This window comes from Hippoglossus stenolepis, chromosome 12 (assembly GCF_022539355.2).
Source record: "Hippoglossus stenolepis isolate QCI-W04-F060 chromosome 12, HSTE1.2, whole genome shotgun sequence".
In the NCBI taxonomy this organism is placed as follows: Eukaryota; Metazoa; Chordata; class Actinopteri; order Pleuronectiformes; family Pleuronectidae; genus Hippoglossus; species Hippoglossus stenolepis.
In genome coordinates, this window is record NC_061494.1 from 20,546,672 (window position 1) to 20,571,767 (window position 25,096).

A 25,096-nucleotide genomic window follows, 5' to 3' on the forward strand; every position below is an offset into this window, starting at 1 on the left:
CTTCTACTTTGACTTTTTATTTTGGTCCATGTTCCATCTGCTAACATGGAGTAGGCAGGGTTCATGACCTATACTGCAGAGAGCCACCAGGGGGCGATCCAGATGTTTTGGCTTCACTTTTGGGAGCCGTCATGACTAAAACAAGATATTAAAGATGATGATTGACAAACGTTTTTCCCACCTTGTATGTTTTTAACCACATTTGTAGTTTTTGATTTGATTGTAATTACATAAAAAAGACTAAATATTTTTGCAGCTACAATATTTTCTGATGCTATGTGACGTCTGATTGGCTGAGCAGACTACAGGTGGTACCTGGGCTGTTCCTGGAGCTGCTGCTCTTCCTCCTGCTGTGGCTCTGGATGCTGTCTGACTGCCTCTGAGTCCTGCGGCCGCTGCTGCAGTTGCATGCGTTGCTGCAAACTGCGGGCTCTCCTCATGCAGCGCTGCAGCCGGCTGTTACTACTAGCTCCGCCCTCAGACGCCGCCGGCCGCAGTTTGGCTGCAGCGAGGCCACGTGACAACCAGAAAATGCCGGACAGATTAAAAAAAAAAAAAAAAGAACAAAAGAGAGGAAAGAATGAATAAGGATAAAGGAAAAGAAGGATGCATAAAATAACTTATGATGATTTCATGCAAAAATCTTAAAAATAAATCAAATATCAGATAGTTGACATGGTGGCGGTGTGACACTGTGTGTGTGTGTGTGTGTGTGTGTGTGTGTGTGTGTGTGTGTGTGTGTGTGTGTGTGTGTGTTATGGAAATGACAGACATGTGAGGTTTGGTCCTGGATGAAATGGTGAAATTATATTCAGACAGAACATTAAATTAACTTAATTATAACCAAACTAACACAAACTGTGATACTGTTAAATAATTATTTCCATTTATCACAGCAACGTTTTTGTTTTTATTATTTCTATCAGTAATAATAACACGGTGATTTATAGACATTATAGTTCAGATATTGTCTCCGGAGAAACTCTGAAGCTCATGAGGCTGTGTCTTAGTGTTTGATTCTCATGTTCGCTGACATAGACCCACCTCTAGAGCTCTGAGTGCCACTTACTAAAACCTGAACTCTGCCACAAAGTTTTTATCACTGATAGAAATGATCGAAAGATAAACTGGAACTATACTTTACAGAGTTTGTGTTTCTCTGAGGAGACGAGGTTTTAAGATCTCAAGCTCGATTTACTACTTTTCATCCTGGTGGTTTATTCACTTCAAATTTCATATCGAACACATTTCTTTAATTCCGTCTTTTATTATCTCGACACAGTGATGTCAAACTGATGTGTGTGTCTGTGGACATTCCTCAGTAACACACAAACATGTCGAGATCTCAGTGGTTGATGTCGTTAACAGCAGGCCACTGTGATGTCTCCGGTTTCCATTAGCAACCAAGCAGAGGGTTGGTGGGCGGGGGTGTGTTGACCTCATTCACAGCGTGTTTATTTGGTAAGTGTGAGTTATTTAGTGTGTGTGTGTGTGTGTGTGCTGGAGGCAGGGTCAGAGTAGGTGGGGGGAGCTTACAGACGGCTTCGTTGACGGCCGACAGCGCTGCGGCGACCTCTCCCGCCTGCTCCAGACGCACCGACTGGTCCAGCAGGAGCTCTGCCTCCGACACACACCGCTCGAAGCTGTCGCCTTTTCCTGCAGAGTGAACACACGTAAACAGATATTTATCCAAATCCTACGGCAGCCGAACAAACCTGCAGCGCTGAACTGGTTTATGGCTGAAACTGATGGGAGCCCCCGGCTGTGTGCAACATCTGCAATCCTACTATTTCAGGAAGTGGAGAGCTACTTTCAACGCAACAGAACATCCAACAAAATACAGGCAGTGGAGAATCATAGTCTGCTGCACTGAACATTTTGAGCAAACATTTCAGTTTAGCAGTAAAATCTGTTGGTGATCAGTTTAATGGAGTATTTGGAAAGAAGGAATGATTTGGTGAGGCCCAAACTGTCCTCACAACCATGGAAATACATAAACACAGAGACACACACACAGGCTTTAGTTCCTAAGCACTGTCGGCTGAGTCAGACGCTTTCAGCTGCTCAATGAAGAACATTCCTATTGTCCAACACAACACAACACAACACAACACACACACAAACAGTCCGAGCTGAACAGCAGTTGAGTGACCGTTTTCATCTCTAGTACAGATTATTCTATTTAACATTCTTCTGACATTCAGAGGTGTGTGTGTGTGTGTGTGTGTGTGTGTGTGTGTGTGTGTGTGTGTGTGTGTGTGTGTGTGTGTGTGTGTGTGTGTGTGTGTGTGTGTGTGTGTCATACCTTGGATTTGCAGCTGGTCCAGGTCCAGGTACTTGCTGGGTCGTGGGTTGAAGCCGAGCGCCGCCTCCCTCTCCTTCTCCTGCCGTCGCTGCTGCTCTTCTTCCCTCGCTCTCCTCAGCACCTCCTCCTGCAACTCGTCCAGCTCGCTGCGGCCTACAGGGGGCGCTGGTCCAACAGATATAAACCAAATCACCACCAAAGAAAAGCTATTCGCTTACAAAACAAAGACACAGGGCTATATGAGCCGTTTTCAATGCCCATAGCTCCATAGTGGAGCCGGTTGCTATGCCAACCAGGGACACAGACCTCACCTGAGACATTAAGATCAAACACGTTGGATATTTGTGTCTGAACAGATGAGAAAGAGGATTTGCTCCTCAGGCCAAAGTTAACTCACGCACCCCAAGATGAAACACGCAGCAACACATCAAGCTAACATGGAGGAGCGGAGGTTTATGACCGATACTGTAGCCAGCCACCAGGGGGTGATCAAACAATTTGGCTTCACTTTTGGTAGCCGACATGTCGTCCATCTTTATTTACAGGAATGTTCATGACACATACAAAAACACACCTGTCATACCAAGGCTCCCTCTGCTGGAAGAGCTGACGTCCTGCAGCAGAGCGCCGCTGCTCTTTGATCTGATGTTCCTCCATGACGGCCCAGAGGAAGAGGAGGAGACCGAAGGCTTCTTCACAGCACATTCCCTAAAGGAAGGAAGGAAGGAAGGAAGGAAGAATCGTATATAAGAACACTGTCATTCTGTAATATTTTTCTTTTGTACTTTGAACTTGGGCTGCTGTCGTAATTCACCTTTAACACGGTGACAAGTAAATGTCTGTCATGTAAAACCAACTCATTTCCAGTTCTTTCTTCATTTTACCGGAAATACTTTCTAGTTTTGTCACTGACTCATGCGTGACAGATCTTTAATCTCTGCCCCCTGTGTTTGGAAAAAAAAACAACTGAACCAGTCACACTTTCGTAGGCGGCATTAGTAATGGAACATCACAGCTTTGTTCCAGAGCTGGAAAATGGTGATAAATGGAAAAGTGAGGAGGAGGTGAACAGCTGTGCAAATAAACTAAACTCATATCAACTGATCATATCAGCAACAACTTTGAAATCGACATATTTCTTCAACTGACATGGTTACGTTATGATATGATTTCTTTATCCTGTAAAGCACTTAACTGTTTTTAAAAGTGTGATATAAATAAAGTTTGCTTCCATTGTAACTACTGGTTAGTTAGGGATCAGAAACAGCTCCTACCAACCTGAATATAATCAATGACTGCAAAATGAGAATAAAAGTTATATCTAATTATAAAGATAATTTCTGTATTTACCAGAAGAATGTATGTTGGCAACATCTGATTTAAGTTAGAGCTGAAACGATAAGTCGATTTTTGGGCATTTTTCTCGATAAAAGTGAAGATTCGCTGCTTTTCGTTGTTTAATGTGATACTGAACAGAGGTTTTGTTCTGTGATTTGAACAAACATAGATCTGAAGCCATCGCCTTTTGTTACTTGGACATTTTGCAGCTTAATAGATGATGAAACTAACTTTTAGTTAAATGAAATAACTGTTAATCTGAATAATAAATACTGAAATCAGGGGGAGAAAAAAGCTCACCTGTCTCCCAGGTTCAGGTCCAGGCTGACCGGGCTGCTGCTGTTCCTCTCGCTGCTCTCATATCCGCTCTCCATCCTCTGGATCAGTCTGGGTGGGGGAGGAGGGGGAGGAGGCAGTTCTGCGGCTCCTCCACCCCGTCTGTGGCTGCTGGAGGAGGTGGGGAGAGTCCAAGAGGTGCCGGGCCTGACAGACATCACCTCCTGTGGGGCTGGGAAGGAGGTGTTCGCTCCCTCTGAGGCTGGAGCTGCACAGTCGTCGGGCTGGGAGGCTCCGAGCGGGCTGTACCCCGCCTGCCGTCGCCTCTCACGGCTGAAGATGCTGTCGATATTGAGGACCTCTCTCCGGGGCTTCCATGCTGGCCGGTATCTCCCCGACCCCGTTCCTCCAGAGGAGCTGGACTTGGACTCGCTGCTGGTGCTGTCGGCCTCCCAGTCGAGGGGTTTGGTGGAGGAGGAGGGAGTGGTGGTGGCGGCGGCGGCAGGGTGGTGGCGGTTGTTGGCAGAGGAGGTGATTTCAGACGAGAGGACGGCAGCAGGTAAAGAGGTGGATGACGAGGAGGAGAGGGGTCGGCTGTGCAGGATGTTGCTCATGGTCTCCTTGAAGTCTCGCAGGCGATTGGTTGAAGATGAGAAGGAGGATGAAGGTTTGGGGAGTTGACGAGGAACCTGCTGCTCTTTCAAAGTCTCTCCTGTGGGGGAGGAGAGAGAGGAAGAGGAGAGAAGAGGAAAAGATTTACACAGAGGCAAGGAATGAAATGAAGAAAAGACAGAGAAGGTAAAGAAGAGGAGAAAAGAAGGGAGTAAGAAAGAAACAGTAACAAGTGGGCAAGTGAGAAAAAAAGAGAAGTTAAATGAAAAACAGATCAAAGAGTGACAGTGAAAATGAATGAACAATGTTAATGACACTAAAAAGAAAGCATCATTTCTCTGCCTTTACCCCGACTCCCCTGTTCCTACTACGTCTGCTCGGCTTTTTATTTCCTTTACTTTACTTTCTACATTTCTGTTACCTTCATTTCAAAATATTAGAATATAATAGAGAGTAGTTTTCACATTGCTGAATATTAAAAAACACTGCAGGGAAAAATAATTGCATGTATAATATGTTTGTTTTCATGTGTTTTTTATGAGAAATAATTACTTAAAATATAAATATAAGATAAAAATTCAATTAGATATTTTTACTGTTTCATCTACTTTATAAAAGTCAACATTAGATGAAACATTTAGTAAGACTGCATTTCTTTAATTTAATATATAATCATTCCTTTTGATTTATTTTCAAAATTATTATTTTGTCCCCATTTGTGAAATGTGCAACTTGTTATTTTCAGAACTTCAGCATCAAAACTCCAGGCTCGGTTGAATTTTATTCCACGTCACAGTTTGAATAGTTGTGCCCAGCAGTTCCCTCTCTGCCCGCCTACCCTCGCTGTGGTACCCGGCTGACGAAGCTTCGTTGTCGGGTTTAGATCGCCGGGTGCGGCTAGAGCTCCGCCTCCTATCCCCGGGCCCGCCTCCCTTCCTCAGAGACTGGTGCTGCTCACCGTCCGTCACGGGGCCTTAGCAACGAGAAGCATGGCAACGGATGTTCAAAGCACGGTCACCACGACAAGCAGCACAGACAATGACAGAAGTAGAAGAAGCAGCGTGGCCGAGCGTGATTGGCTCCACAGCAGAGTCGTACAGGGTCAAATCTCATATAAGCTTATAAGATTTCTTCTTCAGTACAAAACATATGTTCAAACAGAATGAATGGTGTGTCATAAGAGAGAAGATGGAGCTGAACCCTGCTGTGAATGGTGAACAACATGCAGGACGACAGCTGATGGTCAAACACAAACAATGTGAAGCTCCTGACTTTACACTCGCTGCTCTTTCTGATCTTTGCAACTATAACAGTTGTACTTCTATTCAGTCACCTATGGTATCCAGGCTGCAGAGCGAGGCGTGCTGGGCTCCGTCTGGGCGTTCGATGCAGATAACGGTTCCCTGGGAGTCAGATGAGTAGTGACTGGCCAGGGACTCATGGTGAGAGTGGGAGGGCTGTCGGCACGAGTAGCTCTCCGTCGACGAATCGGTGCGAGTGTCGCTGGAGATTGACGGCTCCCGGCCTGTCCGTGTGGGCAAGAGGGGGGGTCGAGGTGTCAGAGGTGATGCATAGTAAATTCATGCACATTAAAATATACAGCATCCTATCAGATACTCCTAACCTCACTGCTGCTACAAGTTCTACGACGACAAGTACGACAGCCACAGCAACGACTATTTCTACTGTTCTTCTAGTTACCTCAGCCTGGTCTGTCATAGTACTACTACTACGACTAGTACAAGTACTATTGATTCTGGTTTAGTTACCTGAACGTTTGCTGTCGTGCTACTACTACGACTCCTAGCTGTGTTGTAGTTACCCGAGTCCTCGCTGTCGTAACAGGCCTTGTTGAGGTGGTGGAGGTCGAGGCGTGAGGACAGGTCCTGCACCGACACCGGTGTCCCCCGGGGGTCAGCGTACAGCAGCAGCAGGGGCTGGTAGTGGCCCTTGATGCAACGAGAGACCACGTCCTTCCACTTGGGACCAATCTGTGGGGAGTGGAGAAGACAATGACTCCAAAACCAGAACAACGTTAACTTTGTAAAGCCTAAAATTTGACTTTTACATTTTGTCACGTCAATGTGTCGTCAGACAAAGATCGTTTGTGAGGTAAGAGATACCACTCTGTCTCACCACTCGATGGCACTGAATGGAAACCGTGTTTTTGTCGTTCAACAGGTCGTTCGTCACTTCCAACTAACTTTGTGATGAAGCTGGATTTCCCAACTCGCCAGGCTCCAACAGTGAGAAGTACTTAGTGACTCACTTAGTACTCGTCATTTTGAAAAACTTCCATTTGAAACGTAAACTTTACCAGAGACAGACCAATGATGCAGCACATACCAGAACTAGCTCCTCTGGTAGAGTTGAGAATTTTTCTAACTTTGGATATGAAAAAACTAAGACGAATCCAATCTTGGATTTAATATTTTTGGGGCATTTTAATTTTAAAATTGAATTTAAGATGTTTTCAGACTTTTTAAGAGCCCGCAGCCACCCTGGTACAGTAAAGAAAAAACAAAATCAATCCTCAAAAATCACTTGCTTGCAAACAGCAGACAGTAAAATAACATCCTGCGTCAAACTAGCCACTAAAACTGTAAAGTAGCTGATGGAATTTACCAGCCGCAGTCAGGACGTCCCCGTCACCTCGAAAACACGACTCAGCAGGTAAAACAAAGGCGGAAACTGAAACGTTGGAGCGAGAACCATCCGATGCCTTCGGTCTGTTTTTCCTTATTGTGCGACAGAAATCTCCTCCAGTTTGCTATTTCAACCCTTCCTCCATTTTCCAAAAGTCCATGTCCACCCACAGCTCTGCCCTGACCTAACAGGACGTCCCGAAACTCAAAACGCAGACACGTCCGTTAGCCATGTGCGGTTACGAGTGTGTGTGTGTGTGTGTGTGTGTGTGTGTGTGTGTGTGTGTGTGTGTGGTGTGTGTGTGTGTGTGTTTGAAAAAATGTGTGTGTTTGTGCAAAAGAAAGAGATAGAATGAAAGTCTGCAGTGTGAGCAAAAGTGTCGGCTGTGGTGGGATGTGTGTGTGTGTGTGTGTGTGTGTGTGTGTGTGTGTGTTCTGACCACACCCTCAGTTCTGTCCAGCTGATCAACAATAGAGGGATATCCTTGTTTTCACAACCAGCAGAGAGAGGCGAGCGACAGAGAGGGAGAGCGAGGGAAAGCGATCTCTCACTCCACCGGTGTTTTTATTATACACAGCAATGATAGAAAAGAAAGCAAAGAGAGAGGAGGAACGAAATCAAGCAAAGGAGGAGAGAGAGGGAGGTAAAAGAAGGGAGGTAGGAGGCAGAGCGAGGAGAGAGGTGCAAGGAGGGACAGGAAGAGAAAGAGGTCAATTACTACAACATGAGGTCATTTCCCTTTCCTTAAACTACCTCTTCCCTTCATTTTCACAACACGCACACATTAGTGTTTCTTAAGCTGTGGTGACAGTCACTCCCTAACCTTAAGGGAAAACTTTTACATTTTGGGAAACACTTCAGTGCAGAGCCGGAGTTAATGGACAGCAGCAAGAAACAGCTGATCTGGCTCTGTGCAAAGAAACATTTAAAGATGTAGGAAGGGGTTAATGATCACAGATATACCTCCTAGAGCTGCTTTCAGACCAGCTCTGAACCCCACATATCTCCTGAAAGGTTCTGGTTTCCTTATCAAATCTTATCAACATGTCAAGCTGACACGGTGTGCTGCTGAATGTACCTCTTTGACGTGTGCGTCATCAAAGTACATCCATCGCCGGATCTTTGTCTGGAAGAAGAAGGTGGAGTAATGTTTCCCGTAGTAACACACCATACCGACCAGGTAGAGCTCCGACTGACGGGCCTTCTCCTCCGTCACTCTGTAAAACAACTGCACAGAGCAAAAAGAGAGAAGGTGAGCAGTTGAACATCTACTTCTTCTTCTTCTCCTCCTACAACTCCTCATTATTCATCTTCTTACATCACCCAGACGCAGGCAGGTTCCCAGGGTGTGAATGACGTCCTCAGCCAGGTCTGAGTGATCCGAGTCCCAAACCAGACCAATGGTGATGATCTCCGGACTGTTGAGGAGGACACGAGCGATCCTGAGCTGCTGACCACACTGACTCTAAGGAGGAGGACGATGAACAAGCACTCCGTTAAACTGACATGAAATTAATCCTGTTTGAACAAGAAAAACCTTAGCTTTAATATATGACAAAGAATGAGTTATCGTTGAGTCTTACAGGACAGCTGCGGAGGTCTCCCATGCTGGCGTTACGCAGCAGCTCGCCGAACATGCCGGGAGTCGCCCTCTCCCTCGTCTCCAACATCTTCACCGCCTGGTTGCTGAGGAAGAGGAGGAGATGTGATTCTCACAGCTCAAGTTTAAAATGTGTTTTCTAACATAAAACACACACACACACACACACACACACACACAGGTAAGCAGTGAAGTGTGTGTGTGTGTGTGTGTGTGTGTGTGTGTGGTGTGTGTGTGTGTGTGTGATATAAACCTCAGGAGTCTTGATGAAGGTAGTGATTGGTCTGTTGCCTTGGTGACCCCCCAGTGTAACCAAGCGTCAGGAGTGTGTGACCTTAACTTACCTCATCAGCCATTTCTCTCTCACTTATACACACACACGCACACACACACGCACACATACACACACACTTACCACAGAGAGGTGGTGGAGATGTAGTGGACCATCTGAATGAAGGGTAGAGGGTCCGACGATGCTCCACAGTTGCTGCAAAGACACTGACACACAAACACACACATGAACACAAATTAAACATGGCATCTGACGTCTTTTGCTTTCATCTGCACTTTTTCTGACATCAGAACAGTTTGAATTTGTCCCTAAATCTAAATGACTCGTCGTCAAGGCGACAGACGAGGCAGCAGCCGCTCCTCTGACGGTGCTACAGCAGCGCCTTGCTCTCACCTGCTCGAAGAGCGTCATAGCAAACTTCTGGTGGGGGATGCAGTGTCGGGCTGTGCAGATGTCCTCTTTGGTCTCATCTGCGATGTGGAAGTGAATCCTCATTAGAATGTTTTCCTGCAGGGAGCAGAGAGGAAGACCTGACTGATCAGAGATGTCATTTAACACATAAAAGAAATGATAACAGCTAATTATTCCTCCTGTTTTTACACTATATAGGTATGAAGTGTGTGCGTGTGTGTGTTATCTTACGAAGCACTCTGCAGCGTCGTCCATGATGCCGAGCTGAAACCTCTGCTCGTCCTGGAAGGTTTTGGCAAGTGCACTACGAAGAGCGTCGGACGGTAAAACCTTCTCGCTGCTGTACTGAAACTGAGCGAAGATACTCTGGACAAAAAGAAAACACAGACACACAGTCAGGTCAAAAACAGAAAGCTGGTCAAGGATCAGCTCCGAGTGTCGGCCGGTGTGATCCTCACCTTTAGAGCGCAGAAAATGCACGAGTCCTCCATACACTTATGAGTCGTCAGCTGACGGAAACTACGTCGGAAGATATCGAGGTGCCACAGGACCTGAGAGGGACACAGGGAGAAAGACAATAACACACAGGTCAGGTCGCCATTCAAGCTACAGAAGACGAAAGGAAAAAGTGGGAGGAAGGAATAGTAAAGACAGAATAAATCAAAAAATACAATGATGCTCCTTCTCAGGAAATTAAGAAATCCTTTCTTTATCAAAGTAGAGGAGCACTCTGAGAGAGCACATAACTCTACCTGCTGCAAACACATAAAGCTCTCTGCGCTATTTCTGGAGAAATTCATAAAAATGTCGAAAAATGTCCCATCTCTCAAAGTTAGAGAAAGAAAAATAATTCCTGGATCCTGGAGTTCTATCTTGGATTATACCCCATCCTTCCAAGAAAATCAGTCCAGCAGTCAGACAGACAAACTGCAATGAAAAAATAACCTCCTTAGGAAATATTGATTCCATCAAAGCTCTTAAACTAAAACCAGGAGGTTCAATCAATAAATCACGTTTACCTGCTCGGACCTGATCCCAAAATCTTAGAAGTTAAACCTCAAAATGAAACAAAAAAAACCCTGAAAATAAAAATCTGTGCAGCCTTTCTATCCACAGCTCTTTGATTATAATATTACAAATTTGGGGAAAATTTAGTCACGTTTCTAAATGTTTTAAAATCCACAAAAATCCAACAAACAAGAAATCGCACAGCTGCAGCGGCCACTTGGTCCTGATGCTCCGACTCCACTTAAAACTCATTGTGATGCATGTACATCAGCGAAGCTACCGGCCAATCACCTGTCGACACGGACGCACGGTGGCCGCCAACCTGAGACTACAGCCAGCCAATCAGAGAGCCAGTTCAGAGACCCGAAGGGTGTTTAAGAGAGCAAGAGCGACCATGTCAAACACATATGTGGAGCCGTGTGTGTCTTAGCATGTCAGAGTGTGTTCATCACTCCCTCCATCTGCTCCAGGAGGAAAAACCATCTGGACGCCTGCGTGACGACAAGTTCTCCGGAAGACGGAGTGTGTGAGAGAGACCAAGTGAGAGAGATGGAGTGTGTCAAAGTCAGAGTGATGATAGGAGATAAGAGTGTGTGTGCCAGAAGGAAAAAGGAGGGAGAGAAAGAGAGAGAGAAAGAGAAAGACAAAGAGAAAGAGAAAGAGAAAGAGAAAGAGAGAGAGACTGACATGATGTTGCATGTGTCAGAAATAAAAAACGTCTCATCGTTTGTGTGTTTGTGTTAAATAAAATTATTGTGTTAAGTGAGAAGTAGAAACATTTACTCAGACTTCTATAGAAACAACCAGTGGAGTCGCCCTCTGCTGATCATTAGAGAGAATTATACAAACTGATAAACTCAAGCTGCACCTATTTGAAACAAAAAACAGGTTTAATCATGAAATCAGGTGTTTTTATTCTATTTTATCTGCAGCTTCTAATCAGCGATCGTTTAAACTGTTGTTTCTCAGTGTGTGTGTGAGCTGATGGTGTCTGATCCTGTTATGAAACCTCTGGCTGCCTTCACAACCCGCCGTCACAGCTGGTTGAAATCCTGTGTGTGTGTGTGTGTGTGTGGACTCTAAGTCAAGGCTTAGTCCGATGCTTCCTGCAGGCTTAGCTGAAGTTTTGATCCACAGAGTTCAGAAAAATCCAAACTGAAACTGATCCAGGAACGTTTTTTTCAGGTGTGAAAAGGTTCCTCGGACCACAGTCCAAACCATTCTAACCATAACCATGAATTGAGTCTGACCAAACGAGGCTGGTGTGGGTCCGGATGAAAGTGAACCATGGTTCAGTTCGTTTGCGGGAAAGGAATGTGACAACATTTCAGATCAATCCCTCTCCTCTCCTGCTGTGTGACGGGAATGCAGACATGCAGGAATGTTTGTCATCACTTCACTTATTGGAAAAGGTTTTTGAAGGATGATGAAGCTCACAGACGCTGGTCTGTGACTGGACAGTTGGTAGTTTAAATCCCTGGAGGAGAGAAGGGTATTTTCTATGGAACGGAAATTTGATGAAGGCGAGTGTATTCCTGTGATTTGTCTTATGTGTAAAGCTTTCCAATAAAAGTTGGATTTATTGAGTCTGAAGATTATACAAAATTTAACTACAGCACTTTTATAGACGTAAAATAAACACCGGCGGTAATATAGAGAGAAAACTCTCATAATAACTAATAAGTAAGATAAAGAATAATGAACATTTTCTGCGATATTGAACAGAAGGTGTGTTGGAGTGAGAGCTCTGACTCGTCGGTGAATCATGACTGCGGAGTCAGCACTTGTTGGTTTCTCCTTCCTGCCCCCCCACCAGGTCCAATATGTTGCTTTGTTTCCCTGCAGGACGGAGCAGCAGCGTCCGACAGGTAACGAAGCCTCAGTGCAGATCTGTGAAAGACTGCTGGGCTTAAATCCTGTTTCATTTTCTAAATCATCTGCTTTTAAAATCAACTTCATTGGTTTCACTTGGGTTCTTACAAATGATTATCCTTATTTTCAATGAACGGATTATTTTGCCTATAAGAAGTTGGAAAAAGAACTGAGGGTTGATGTAGAAACTCATAAAAACTTCAACTAGAAGCTACTTCAAGCTTAAAATGTAAATATTGAGTGAAATACATTTTCTGTTTCATTCCTTTTTCTTTTTGAGGAACGTGATTTGCTGTGTTTGACCCGTGTTAGAAGCTGTGTGATGAATTTAAGGTGCCTCAGCTCTATGATAAAAATAAAAAAAAGTATTTGTTATTAACTAAAGTTCTTGAATAAATAAATGAAAGTGAATCAGAAGGTCACAGCTGAGTCTTTGCGAAGGATGTTTATCTTTTAACGTTGGATATCCCGGCCAGCAGGGAGGAAGAGGAGGATGAAGGTGTGTGATCAGCTGAAGTCAGGGCCTCAGCTGCAGCTTGTTATTGCAATGTTCTTCCTGTTCGCTTTGTCTTCGTCACACGTCGGAGCCGCTGAGCCTCCCGACGGCCTGAAGACTCCTGCGGTCCTCTGGCACGCCACGCCACGCTGCCTCCGCTTCACTCAGCTCAGCCGCCTGCAGTCTCACGATCCTTTTGATCACTTTGGTTTACCGTGAGGCAGCGGTGACAAGTGGGCACAAACAGACAAGGAGCTAAAAGGCTGATGAAAAGGCTGCAGGGGTCGGGTGGTGAAGGTTGTCGGTTGGCGCGGTGCAGAGGAGTCATGAGGACGACATGTGTTCACAGTACACTGGACTCAGAGAAGAGAACCTGCAGCTGAGAGTCACTCATCCACTGTAGCACTGTTTCCCACACATAGACTTCACTCTCCCGTGTGTATCCAGGTACATTAACAACTGGCAAAGTCTATTAACTGTCCCAGAGGAAAGACAGGCTGTGGAAAGATCAGTGTTTTTGTTTATAACTCATCCAAACCTGTGTCTGAGTCTGTTTATATAGAACATTGAGCATAAATAAATGAGATGAGATAATTAACATATTGTTTGCTTTATACAGTTGAACTGTACAACAGCACTGAGGAGGAAAATCCGCTGAGTTCTGAGTTTAATGATTACACCTTTAAACAGGTTGTGTGTTTTCCTGTTGACAGTAGACACAGTTGGTAATTATCACACGTCTGTCTGTCTGTGGGCTGTGACCTCTGAACTTCCACCGGGTGTAATGATGCTGATCCAGGAGCAGCTGAGCTTTAGTTAAACGGCGTAATGAGCGTTTCCTCTTTAGTTGGGTCTGTCATTTCAGCAGCCTGAACCGTCGGCCCCGCCCACCAGGGTTGATGAGCCAGCCTTAAACGAACGTACGACACCAAAGATTACTGTTTTCACACACTGCGTCCCTCACACTGTCACAGCTCTTATTGTTGAGGCAGACAATACACACTCCTCACCTCCGCCATACAAAGCTGATGAGTCATAAATATGAGTAACGTGCAGTCTGGGAGGTGTCGCAGGTGGAGGCTCATTATAGGCTCAACAAACACAGAGCAGGTTATCAAACTGGTTGTTATATGCCAGTCATGTGACTACTGTTTACCAGCCACTGTATTTGGCTGACTTGACTGGCTCAAAGGCACTGTGGTGGGAGTGTTGGTTGCTTTACGAGGCTCCAGACTGCAGGGTGTGCAGACTGTGGCCTGTAGCATCCAGACAGAGGACACAGCTGTGCTTTGAGCTAAATGCCAACAACAGCCCGCTGACATTCTCACAATCTATGGGCTGTAAATAAAGATGGATGACATATGTCCACTTCCTCCAACTATCCAGAGATGAATCCAAAATATCTCGGAATACGAAGGCTGCCATCTTGTGCCGATAACGTCATTTGGATGTTTAGCAGCATCCCTGATGTTTTCAACCAAATTGTATGTTATGTCTCTAAATCACGTGCTCTCTTGTTTTGCCTGTGGAAGTGAGTCGACAGGTTCAACACCTGAACTTCCTGTCAGAGGTCAGTGTATAGAAACAGCTGGATGTCAACACAGGCATCAGCAGTCAGGAGAGAGAGAGTTGGTTTAAGTTCAGGAGAGGGGAGTGTGTGTGTGTTTGTGTGTGTGTGTGTGTGTGTGTGTGTGTTTGTGTACCTGCAGGGCGCTGTTCAGGAAGCAGCTGTTCTGTCCCGGCTCGTTGCTCAGCCCTTTACTCGGAGCGATGGACGTCATGGTGCGAGGCGTCAAGATTCCCTGCAACCCACCATCCATTGTGCCGCCAACTCCGCTCCCACCAACGCCACTTCCGCCTGATGCAAAGTAGTTCCTCTTCCACGACATATTTTTCTGTGTCTCTCTACGTCTTCTTGTTTGTGTCTCTGCCTCGCTCCCTGCAGGGATCAACTTCCTGCCGTCAGTTCTCGTATCGAGGCACTTGGAGCCATGTCCTCCAGCAGAGAGGAAAATAAAAATATGATAAAAACTGCTCCAAAATCTAAAATGAACTATGAATACATTTGTAGACTAAAAAAAGTTAGTTGAAACTTCCTTGACGTGAACTAACTTCTGGAATCAGTATTTTAAAATCAAAGGAATTTCCAGGAGGTTTAGTCATCCGGGTTTAAGCTGCAGCAGTTCAAGATCAGAAAATCCACGATATCTAATTTTACATCCCACAGGTTCTGTTTCTAAGGATCCATGTAACTTGATGTTCCAAAAAAAAAAAAAGGCTTCTTGGGATTTTACTTTTCAGTCAGTATTTCTAAGAATTCCACAGGTCCTCCGAGTGATAATCCAGGACTTTCAAGGGCTCATCCCGCTCCGTCTGCAGGTGAGACGACCTTTGCCCTCCTTTCAAAAACGGACACGTGCAGCTGAGCCGGGAGGACGCCTCATCCTCCTCTTCATCACCACCTCACTGCAGCCAGAGACCAACGGCTCAGGTCCCAACACAGGCAGAGCGGGTCACAGGTCTGAGGTTGGAGGTCAGAGACAGATTTGCTCAGAAGATCTGCAGAAAAAGGACAAAGAGTTTGTCATCGATGTCGAGTTTTCAGGAAAATAACATTCGGATTCACACAGTTGAGAAAAAAGCAGAGAAACGGGGCCGATTCTTCTGTTGTGGAAACCTGACATTACTCAGTAAAAACAGCTCCTGTAATAACTGGATTCAAATCCCCTCTCAAACCTCAGACTGAGATAATTTCAGGCTTCTGCAGACGCTGTAATGAGTCGAGGAAATCTGCTCCTCCTGCGCTTCACAGCGAGCTCGTCTCTTTTCTCCCACACAGCACTAACAGTAACAGACACGAGCATTTACAGCTTCTCTATTTCTGTCCGTAAAGATGTTTCCATAAGAGCCAGCTGCTAAACAAACAGCCGACGACTCATTTGGGTCCAGACGGCTACTTAATTGTTTTCATTTGTGATGCTAATTAAATAGTTTGGATTTCCACTGGGCTCCACTACAGAACAATGCCAACACCAATCCGAAAGCCACACATCAGAACCACAATGGAAATCAGTGACAACAGCTTTTGCATTTGATTTCCGTTAATGCGTTTGTGCCGAACATCTCAGCCACCGTAGTCTTCAGTGTTTGCCATACACCGATTCTTTTGTATAATTGTTTGTTTAATTACAGGAATAACTGCATCAGTGCGTACTTCATCGACTGTATGTGTGAGTGTGTGTCCTCTCGGGCTGATCACTCCAGGGAGCAGCTTGTTTACTACAAGAAGGATCAGCTGACGGTCTCCTTCAACCACTCCCACAGTCAAGACATGACTGACACACACACACACACACACACACACACACACACACACACACACACACACACACACACACACACACACACACACACACACACACACACACACACACACACACACACACACACACACACACACAGGATAAAACTGCTGATATCATGAGCCAAACTAAGAGGATCTGTGTTGTAATATTGAAGCAAAACAAAGAGTTTGTAAACAACACTCACAACAATGATTCTGGAGCTCGACCTTTGACCCTTACAACTGAAAACAAACTGATTTCAGAAATCAAATGATTCTCAACGAAAGAAAAAAACATGAATTTAAAAAGGGATTTTGTCTTATTTTAACTCAACAGTAAATAACTATTTTCATAAATGAATCAACACAACTCCACAAATTTGTGAATGACAGTGTGTGTGTGTGTGTGTGTGAGAAGCAGCCAGCGAGGAGCGAGGTAAACTACAGGTCAGAGCAGAGGGAGGTGAGGAGGGATTAGACTGATCAGACCCCGTCCGTCTGTACAGGATTAGACTGTCTGTGTGTGTCTGTGTGTGTCTGTGTGTGTGTGTGTGTGTTTGCATTTCTGTCTGTAGCTCTTACATTAACAACATCAGTCTTGTTAATTGCAGCTGGTCAGCACTTTGAAGCAGCAGCAGTGTACCTGAAGCTAAATGAGTGTACAGTATGAGTGTACAGTGTGTGTGTACAGTATGAGTGTACATGTGTTGTGTGTGTGTGTGTGTTGAGCTCCAGGCATAAATAGAGGAGGGAGGTTAACTGCTCAGAGAAGAAAATGTAACATCCTGATTTCTGCCTCCTCAGGATTTGGTGTAAATCGCTATGTTCCTTGTTTGACTGTATCGACCAACAGTTAAAAAAACAGCCTCCATTAGAAAGTAGAGACTCTGATGATGGGTGCTCCCACTTTGAATCTGGTTCTCGGTCACTGACCTTTCTAAATATTAAAATCCACCTTTTAAAAAACCCATATCAATCGACCACCACTCTGGTTAAAGTGCTGGTGGATCCATGTTTGGGATCCTGTCGTGTTCCTGTGCGACGCGTCTGTAGAGAAGCTTAATGAAAAACCCTGTGACATTTATAGATAAACGGAGAAGAAGCCGTTTCCCAGCCGACCAGCTGCTATCACGTCACGGCAGAAAGAAAGGAAAAAAAAAATCTCCCCCTCCAAAACCGCGGCTTTTTATATCCTCCAGAAACACATTAAGGTCCAGAGGTTGAATCAGAACCAGTGAAATGTTAATTACAGGGAAAGAAGTGTGACTATTAAGAATAAATGAGGGACAGTTAGAGGCTTATGGAGCCTGTAGGATTAGAGAAATGGACTTTGATATAACGCAGGTGATATTCACACTGAATCATGGGAGCCGACCATAAACATGAGTCACAACTGAACTGACGACTTTAAACGTGACACAGAGTCAACAACTTCTTGTTCAAAGACAATCTAATCATCTAAATTTCAGACAGGTAGCTCGGTAGGTGCCGCTCTAAAGTGACAGACATATTAACTATATGTGAGGATTGAAGGGAAATAGAGAGGATTCGAACCAAGAACCCTCTTGCTGTGAAGCGACAGCCCCACTGCGCTGCCCAGACGAATCAGAGAGCCAGGATTATTTCAGCTGGTTCGAGGTCATTTCCTCTCCTGGTCAGCACTCAGGCCGATTTCGTGTAAAATTGGTTATATAACAAAATGCCAGTCTGTCGCAGAGGCTTTACAGTGGCACACTCACACACTCACTCACACACACAACAATGCTATAATGACCTCTAATTCGCCAGCCTGGCTCGGAGCCCGCTCCATGCAGCCGCTCTGCTGGGCCGACAGGAGACTGGAGGGTACTGGGAAAACTGGGGGGAAAGACAGAAACACGGAAGCTCAAAGATAAACAACCGGTCGGTCAGTCAGACAAACGGACATACGGGCTGACAGCGTATTGATCTGTCCAGTCAGGTGAATTTACAGCTGCCAGACTTCCTTCGTTTCCAGACTCATTTTTCACTAAGCTCCCTTCTCGTCAGTGAAATTTACCAAACACAGTGAAACCACCAGTGCTGCAGGAACATCGAGGGTTCCAGGATAATGACTCACGCTCACTCACTATTAGGCAATTAAAAGAAAATGAATCTGTGGCGTCACTGATCATTTATGTAAAGTTTATTCTTTATTTAAAGTAAAAATGTCGCAGGTTCTCAAATGTCTTTAATTAACAGCTTCATGTTTGAAAGCAGAAGCACAATGACATCACAGACACAGGATTTCAGGACAGATACAATAACTGATAAAACTGAATCTGACAAATACGAATGAGAAGGAAACAGATACTCGGCTAAGAGAGCTTTCGCCATCCATTGAATAAAGAATATTTATGTAAGTCTGATTATGAGAACTGTTTTTATTCAGCTCTCACTTTTTACTACAACGTTCTGTCTAACCACAGGGAAAGTTCATATTTGAATAATAACGTCCTGATCACAATCAAACCACACGTTGTTCTGCTATGACAATGGAGGATAGTAGTAAGCAAAGCCGTCCCTATGGGTGTTCTCGATATATCATGTTCACCACAACGAGAGGTCATTGAGACCTTGACCTTTGACCTTCAACCACAAAAATCTAATCAGCTCATCTTTGAGTCTAAGTGAACGTTTGTACCAAGTTTGAAAAAAATCCCCTTGAAGCTTTCTTTAGATATTGTGTTCAAATTGGAACGGACAGACAACCCAAAACACACCCCCGGCCACTTGGTGTTGCCGGTGCAGAGGCATAAAAATGCTAAATCTGATATGGGATCAGATTAAAGCATCAGCGGCCCTCGAAAACAAACCTGGACAAGCTACATAAACACGGAATTTATGATTCACTTGAGTAAAAGTTTTAATAGTTTCCTTTTACGAGAGGAAGAATTCCAACTTGGACGATTCTCTTTGGATTAATATGATCTTTATGCCAACAGGACGAGTCTGATGAAAGCATTTCTGATTTCCAAAAACCACAGGGACGGGTTTATATTTGGTCCAATTCTGTGAAACCAATCAATTAAATCGGCTGCTCTGCTGAGGTTAAATGGAGGATTTTAGGTTTCCCCGCAGGACACCCAGCATCCTAAAGCAAACATCGGTTTTTCCATCGTATCCACGTCAATATTTCTAAAAATGAAAAGCCTCAGTGATACAGAGACGGAGGGAGAAAACACTCGATAACTGACGTCAGGCCATCCCAGGAAAGTTAGAGAAGATGAACTGCTGAGAGAAAACAGCTGTTGTCATTTTCCCCTTCTAATTCTTTTCAGCCCCGAACATGCATATAAAGATAAAACATCTTTATTCAAGTGTGGACACGACTTAAAAATAATCTGCGCCTCTCGGTTTGTTTTCTATGAATCTCTTGAGAGAATTACTAAGTCAGATATTTCCTTAAGATGCTTTCTGGGCACAGGAACTGAGGCTCGTCACGCTGCTGCCCTCGACGGCAGCCGGTCTGGGGGAAGATTTGGGGCCTAATGACTAAAAGCAGAGCTCATGAATATACCGCCGTCCTTCAGCGCCGCCACCGAACCAAAATAACTCGGAGAATTTGGGAATGTGGAGCACTTCAATCACTTAATTCCACCCAGTGAAAGGAGGAATTAGCTTCTTGTTGTGTCCCTCTGAGACTCCCAGAAGAGTCCACGTCTCGACCGGGGCGACGGCGGCTTGAGCTGCTCCGTCTCTGTCAAGGACACTCGGGGCTCGAAGCTGTTGAGACCTGGGGAATCATCTCGAACACTATCAATTAATCCTTCAATTATTTCCCCCCATTAATTCCGTTCTAAGAAAGTGTGAGAAAATAGCAATAAAAAGCCCTTCACGGCTTCCTGCAGCTTAATGAGACTTCTTCAAATATCCTACAACAGTCCAATATGTTATTAATAAAAGAAGAAGATTCTTATATTTGAGAAGCTGCCTGAAAAATTCAAATACTTTCTAATGAAGTTTCTCAATTGATTCCAGAATAAATTCCTGTTTTGTCAGACCAACGAAACCTTCAAGTAAAGTTTACCGTCATAAAACAGAGAAAAGCGGTAAAATCTAAAAACAGTTTTAATTTGAAGAGAAACGACTTAAAAAGGTTTATAACAAAACAGCTGCAGGTTTAATTGGTGAATTCATTAAACATCCCACGGCACAAATACTCAATTATAAGCATTTTTGTCCAGAAAAGAGATCAAGCAATTTCTTTACTTGAGCATTTATTGCACAAAATAGGAATCGGATAAGAAATTTGTGAATCGACAAACTTAATTGGCAAAAATGAAATGACTGAATGTGTCACATTGTGCTGCAGGAAGTCGTGAAGTGTATTTTATTGCCATTTTCTCACATTTTATTAGAACAAAAGATTAATGGAGAAAACAATTGACAGATTTATGGATAGTGAGAATCTCCGCCTGCTACAAAATAGTAATTTCACAGCCGTAAATTACATTTTCCCACCGAACCCACACGGTCACGTCCCCTGATGTGGATGCATTGTTCTAATTTCCACTCTCCCACACTCCACACAGGCAGCAGCAGCAGCTTCCATCAGCTCAGTGAATAAACTGTAAATCATCCGGACCGGGAGGAGCTCCTCCTCCACCTCCTCCTGTTCTTTCAGCACATTATTCTCCCATGAATAATGCTGAATAATGTTCTTTTAAAGCTCCCACCGACCCAACACATGCAACACTTCTGCAGAACAGATTCCTGTGCCCAGCATCACTTCCTGCAAAAACTTCTGAGGAGGGATGGAGGCTCGTTCAGAGCAGCTTCCAGCTTCAGCTGCTTTAAAAGCTGCTTCTCTGCAGTTTGAAGCTGATTCTCTGAAACACAGACCTGAGATCTGGTGATTCATCCTCAAAACACCAGCAGCACCGGGGATTAGTCTGGACCACAGGAGACCTGCTTCATGCCTGAGCTCAACAAGTCGTTAGATCATAACGAGACACTGTGAACTGTTTATTCTCCGTGTTCTTTTATACAGAGAAGATCTCCCAGCACGTAAACCTGATCCCAACACATCCTGCCTCTTTAAACAGGTTCACGTTCTGCCTTGTACTACAGAACCAAACTCCATTCACAAATCTGACTGTTTTAAGTTGACTTGCTTATAAAAGAGCGTGTCCTCGCTTCAGATAAAAACATAAATGACTTGAAGTATCACACATGAGCTCATCTTTAAATCGGCGGAAACAATATCGACTTCACATCACTTACTTTTAAATAAAACGTCATTTTATACCGGTGTCTCCTGTTGTGTCCTGAGCCACCGAGCAGTGGCGACGAACACCGGGAGTTGAAGAATAAAACCGACTTCGTTAAACAACACGCGGCGCAGACTATTTCCTGGAATACGAGCGGTTCACGATGAGCAGCGTTGAAAAGGGCTGTTTTCCAAACGGAGTCTGGTGCCGTGTTCTCCCTGCACTGAACACACCGGAGCTACATTACATCACTTCAAACTTCCCGGAGAACAACGAGGACGCAGCCGCCTCCCGGCGCCGTTTCCACCGCAACCACTTCACTGCCCCTGCGATGAAACTACCGGTTCTCCCTGCGCACTTTCGGCACGTTAGCCGGTCCCCGGTACCGACAGAGGAGCGTTAGCTGCCGCCGGGGAAGCGGAGTTAACGGCGGCTACGCACACATCTCCCCCCGACACCGAGAGAAGCGGAGACGCAGGACGGAGGGAAACACACACAAAGCAACATGGCGGTGAGAGAGGAGAGCGGCTCACCTGTGACCTGAGAGCCGGGGGGACACGCACACATCCCGGGCGACGAGAGGCCGGTGAGAGTCGGAGCAGCTCCGGAGGTTAGAGACTGGAGGGGGCGGGGCTTCTACCTGCAGCACGGGGGGCGCGTTCACTAGCGTCGTTGTGTGTGAGTGTGTGTGTGTGTCTGTGAGATTGTTGTGTGTGTGCGTGAGTGTACGTGTGAGTGTATGTGTGAGCGTGTGTGAGATTGTGTGTGTGTCTGTGTGTATGTGTGAGTGTGTGAGTGAGTGTGTGTGAGATTGTGTGTGTGTGTCTGTGTGAGTGAGTTTGTGTGTGTGTGTGTGTGTGTGTGTGTGTGTGTGTGTGTCTGTATTTTAAACCATGTAAAGATTAAAGCGATGGTTCACAGAAAACTTCCCTCAGTATCCACTCAGCACTGTGATGGAGGGTGAAGTGTTAGAGTCCACAAAACACACACACACACACACACACACACACACACACAGTGTTAATGGAGCAATGTAAGAGTTTAAGAATGTTTTATAACTCAGCATCGTAAAGATGCTGAGTAGATTAGAGAATCGTCATTAGAATCTCATTAGCTTGTCAATACGTTCTCATACTAATACAACTGAGTGTGGTGATGAAAATACACACAGGAGTTAAAGCTGTGAGCTGACTGTGTGTGTGTGTGTGTGTGTGTGTGTGTGTGTGTGTGTGTGTGTGTGTGTGTGGATATTGATCAGGGTATTGATCACATTAGAAGCAGAGGAGGGCACGTCAGGATCAATACATCCCCACAGCCTGCCACAAACCACACACACACACACACACACCACACACACACACACACACACACACACACACACACACACACACACACACACACACACACACACACACACACACACACACACACACCCCTCTGGAGCTGCATTAAATTCATAATCAACATGTTTGCTATAATAAACTGACTGATTGAAAACACTGTGTAACAAGTCATTATAGCTCATTTAATTATTCATTAACAGTTTTTACTTAATCATTCAGATAAATATTTTATTCTTACTCATTAATACTTTATCACTTACTGCAAACACCAACACAAATTAAATGTGATATCACTCTGGTGGTTTTAGTTATATAAGTAAAACAGAGTTTACTTCTATAGATACAATCAGAATCTAAGCTTTACCAGTTTCTACATCACAAAATACTATTTGAAACTTGAAATAATCAAGTTGATTTATGCTGTTTTTATGCCGCTGCCGCTCCCACATCTGATGCTGCTCATAAAATACAATATCTACTCCACAGACGTTCATCGGAAGCCAAACAGACGAGCCAATGAAGTATGTGCGAAAAACAAATGGCTCGCAGTCAAAATGTGGTTAAAAATAAATGAATGATTCTTAATGAAATAACAGGAAACATGAGCGGCCGTGAGTCTCGTGTGCAGCTGCAGCGTTCTGGGTGGAGAGCAGATATGAACCACAGCTCGGGCCTCAAACATTCCTCTGGTGGAAACTCCTGGTCTCTATTAAAACCAGGCTGAACAGAAACAAACGGGCTGAACGCACTCGTTCTTTACCTTCTATTTCAATGAATCGGATAAATCCGGTTGCGTGTTTGCTCGTGTCTTTTGCAGTGTCGGTAATTACTGTGTAGTTCTTTCTGAAGAGGAAAGTTTAAAGTAGGAAAGCATCGAGCATCAGAGCATCTTTTCACCACTTTCTGGAAGCTTTAATGTGCTGCACTTCATCCATAAATCATCCACAGATTTAATTATGGATCATCTTTTAGATTTTTATGTCCCGATGAAGAGTTGAAACACTTTGGTCCTAAAACACATCTTCCTCTCTGGGGCTTTTCCTCATTCACCTGCTTCTCCTCGAAACTACACATCAGGGACACAGAGGCACCAAACTGCTCCTGCTTCTATCATTTCATACTTTTTCAATCCAAAAAACAAAGTTAATACTCAAAGCAGAGTTGTTTACTTTGCCACAGATCACAAATCTTATTTACTTTTATGAGAGTTAAGAGAAAATCAACTCTCTCTGAAGAGCCCTCCACACATATTTAAAGATTTATACTAAAAATAATCAAATATACTGTTGGAATCCTTTCTACACAGAAACATTTCATTGTATCTCCACCTCGTCCCTTATTCTAAAATATTTAAATATGATAAATATTGTTCATTGTTTGCATAGAGAGAGAGAGAGAGAGAGAGAGAGAGAGAGAGAGAGAGAGAGTTTCCAGCAGTGGAAAAGTCGGAGGCTGTTGTTTTGAACCCCTGGTGAGAAGTTCCTCTGCAGTGCGACACAAACAGCTGATGTGACGACGATCATCACTGAACGTCTGTGGAGCTTCCCACTGTGTGAGGCTGGTTTGAGTAAACACACGTTAACTGGTTAAATCCACAGAAACTCGTTTTCACCTCCATCTACAGCATCTCCCACTTTCAAAGCTCTGACACCTGAAAACATCTGTCTGCACCTGAACCGCAGCTCAGTTCACTTTAATATGTCAAACAACACGGGGACGCAAAACGACTAGAACACACAGAGCAGCTAGAAAGGACGAAACACAACCACGGAGAGAATCAAAACAGAGCAAAAGTTATAAAACAACCACAAAGGGATGCAAAATGGCAGCAAAGACACAATTAACCTACAAAGAGACACAGAACAATTACAAAATAATGCTAAACAACCACAAGGGAATTCAAAATGGCAGCAAAGACACAATTAAACAACAGAGACACAAAACAATTAGATGAAAAACAACCACGAAGGGACTCAAAACAGCTGCCGGTTACAAAATGATCATTTAAAAGAAGCAAAGTAAACACGAAGAGACACAACAAATCTGAAGTTAAGCAAGAAGCACACGGAGATGCAGAAAGACACAATAAAACAATAAAGAGAACAGAAAACAACCAGACAGACATTCACAATGACCACAGGGAGGCAAAATGGCAGCAAAGCAAGAACAAACTTCAGTAAAACGACCACGCGGGGACTCAAAGTGAACATAAAGAGATGGAATATTTCCACAGAGACACATTAAGAGTCTGAGAGTTCTGCTTCACCTCTAAAACTTTATTGTTGTTCAGTCAGAGACTCTTGTGCGGGGGGGGTGGGGGCCG

General features: G+C 44.4%; 1 protein-coding gene across 5 annotated transcripts in view; it reads right to left on the minus strand.

The window, feature by feature from the left end:
• The window catches only part of usp54a (ubiquitin specific peptidase 54a), a 28,546-nt gene extending 6,439 nt beyond the window's left edge, over positions 1 to 22,107 (minus strand). For 2 of the 5 annotated variants that reach the window (XM_035172602.2, XM_035172607.2), the window contains exons 1-17: positions 21,964 to 22,107; positions 14,560 to 15,415; positions 9,939 to 10,031; positions 9,712 to 9,846; positions 9,463 to 9,576; positions 9,193 to 9,275; positions 8,761 to 8,863; positions 8,496 to 8,642; positions 8,256 to 8,405; positions 6,354 to 6,522; positions 5,865 to 6,056; positions 5,370 to 5,504; positions 3,944 to 4,631; positions 2,880 to 3,013; positions 2,306 to 2,470; positions 1,537 to 1,656; positions 316 to 502 (exon numbers count right to left, since the gene is read on the minus strand). In XM_035172602.2, coding sequence (XP_035028493.1) covers positions 316 to 502; positions 1,537 to 1,656; positions 2,306 to 2,470; positions 2,880 to 3,013; positions 3,944 to 4,631; positions 5,370 to 5,504; positions 5,865 to 6,056; positions 6,354 to 6,522; positions 8,256 to 8,405; positions 8,496 to 8,642; positions 8,761 to 8,863; positions 9,193 to 9,275; positions 9,463 to 9,576; positions 9,712 to 9,846; positions 9,939 to 10,031; positions 14,560 to 14,745 — 2,801 coding nt within the window. In that variant the 5' untranslated portion in view covers positions 14,746 to 15,415; positions 21,964 to 22,107. The remainder of the gene's footprint in view (positions 1 to 315; positions 503 to 1,536; positions 1,657 to 2,305; positions 2,471 to 2,879; positions 3,014 to 3,943; positions 4,632 to 5,369; positions 5,505 to 5,864; positions 6,057 to 6,353; positions 6,523 to 8,255; positions 8,406 to 8,495; positions 8,643 to 8,760; positions 8,864 to 9,192; positions 9,276 to 9,462; positions 9,577 to 9,711; positions 9,847 to 9,938; positions 10,032 to 14,559; positions 15,416 to 21,963) is intronic. The other 3 variants (XM_035172605.2, XM_035172606.2, XM_035172608.2) reach the window with 3 other exon arrangements.
• Positions 22,108 to 25,096: the final 2,989 nt, after the last annotated feature.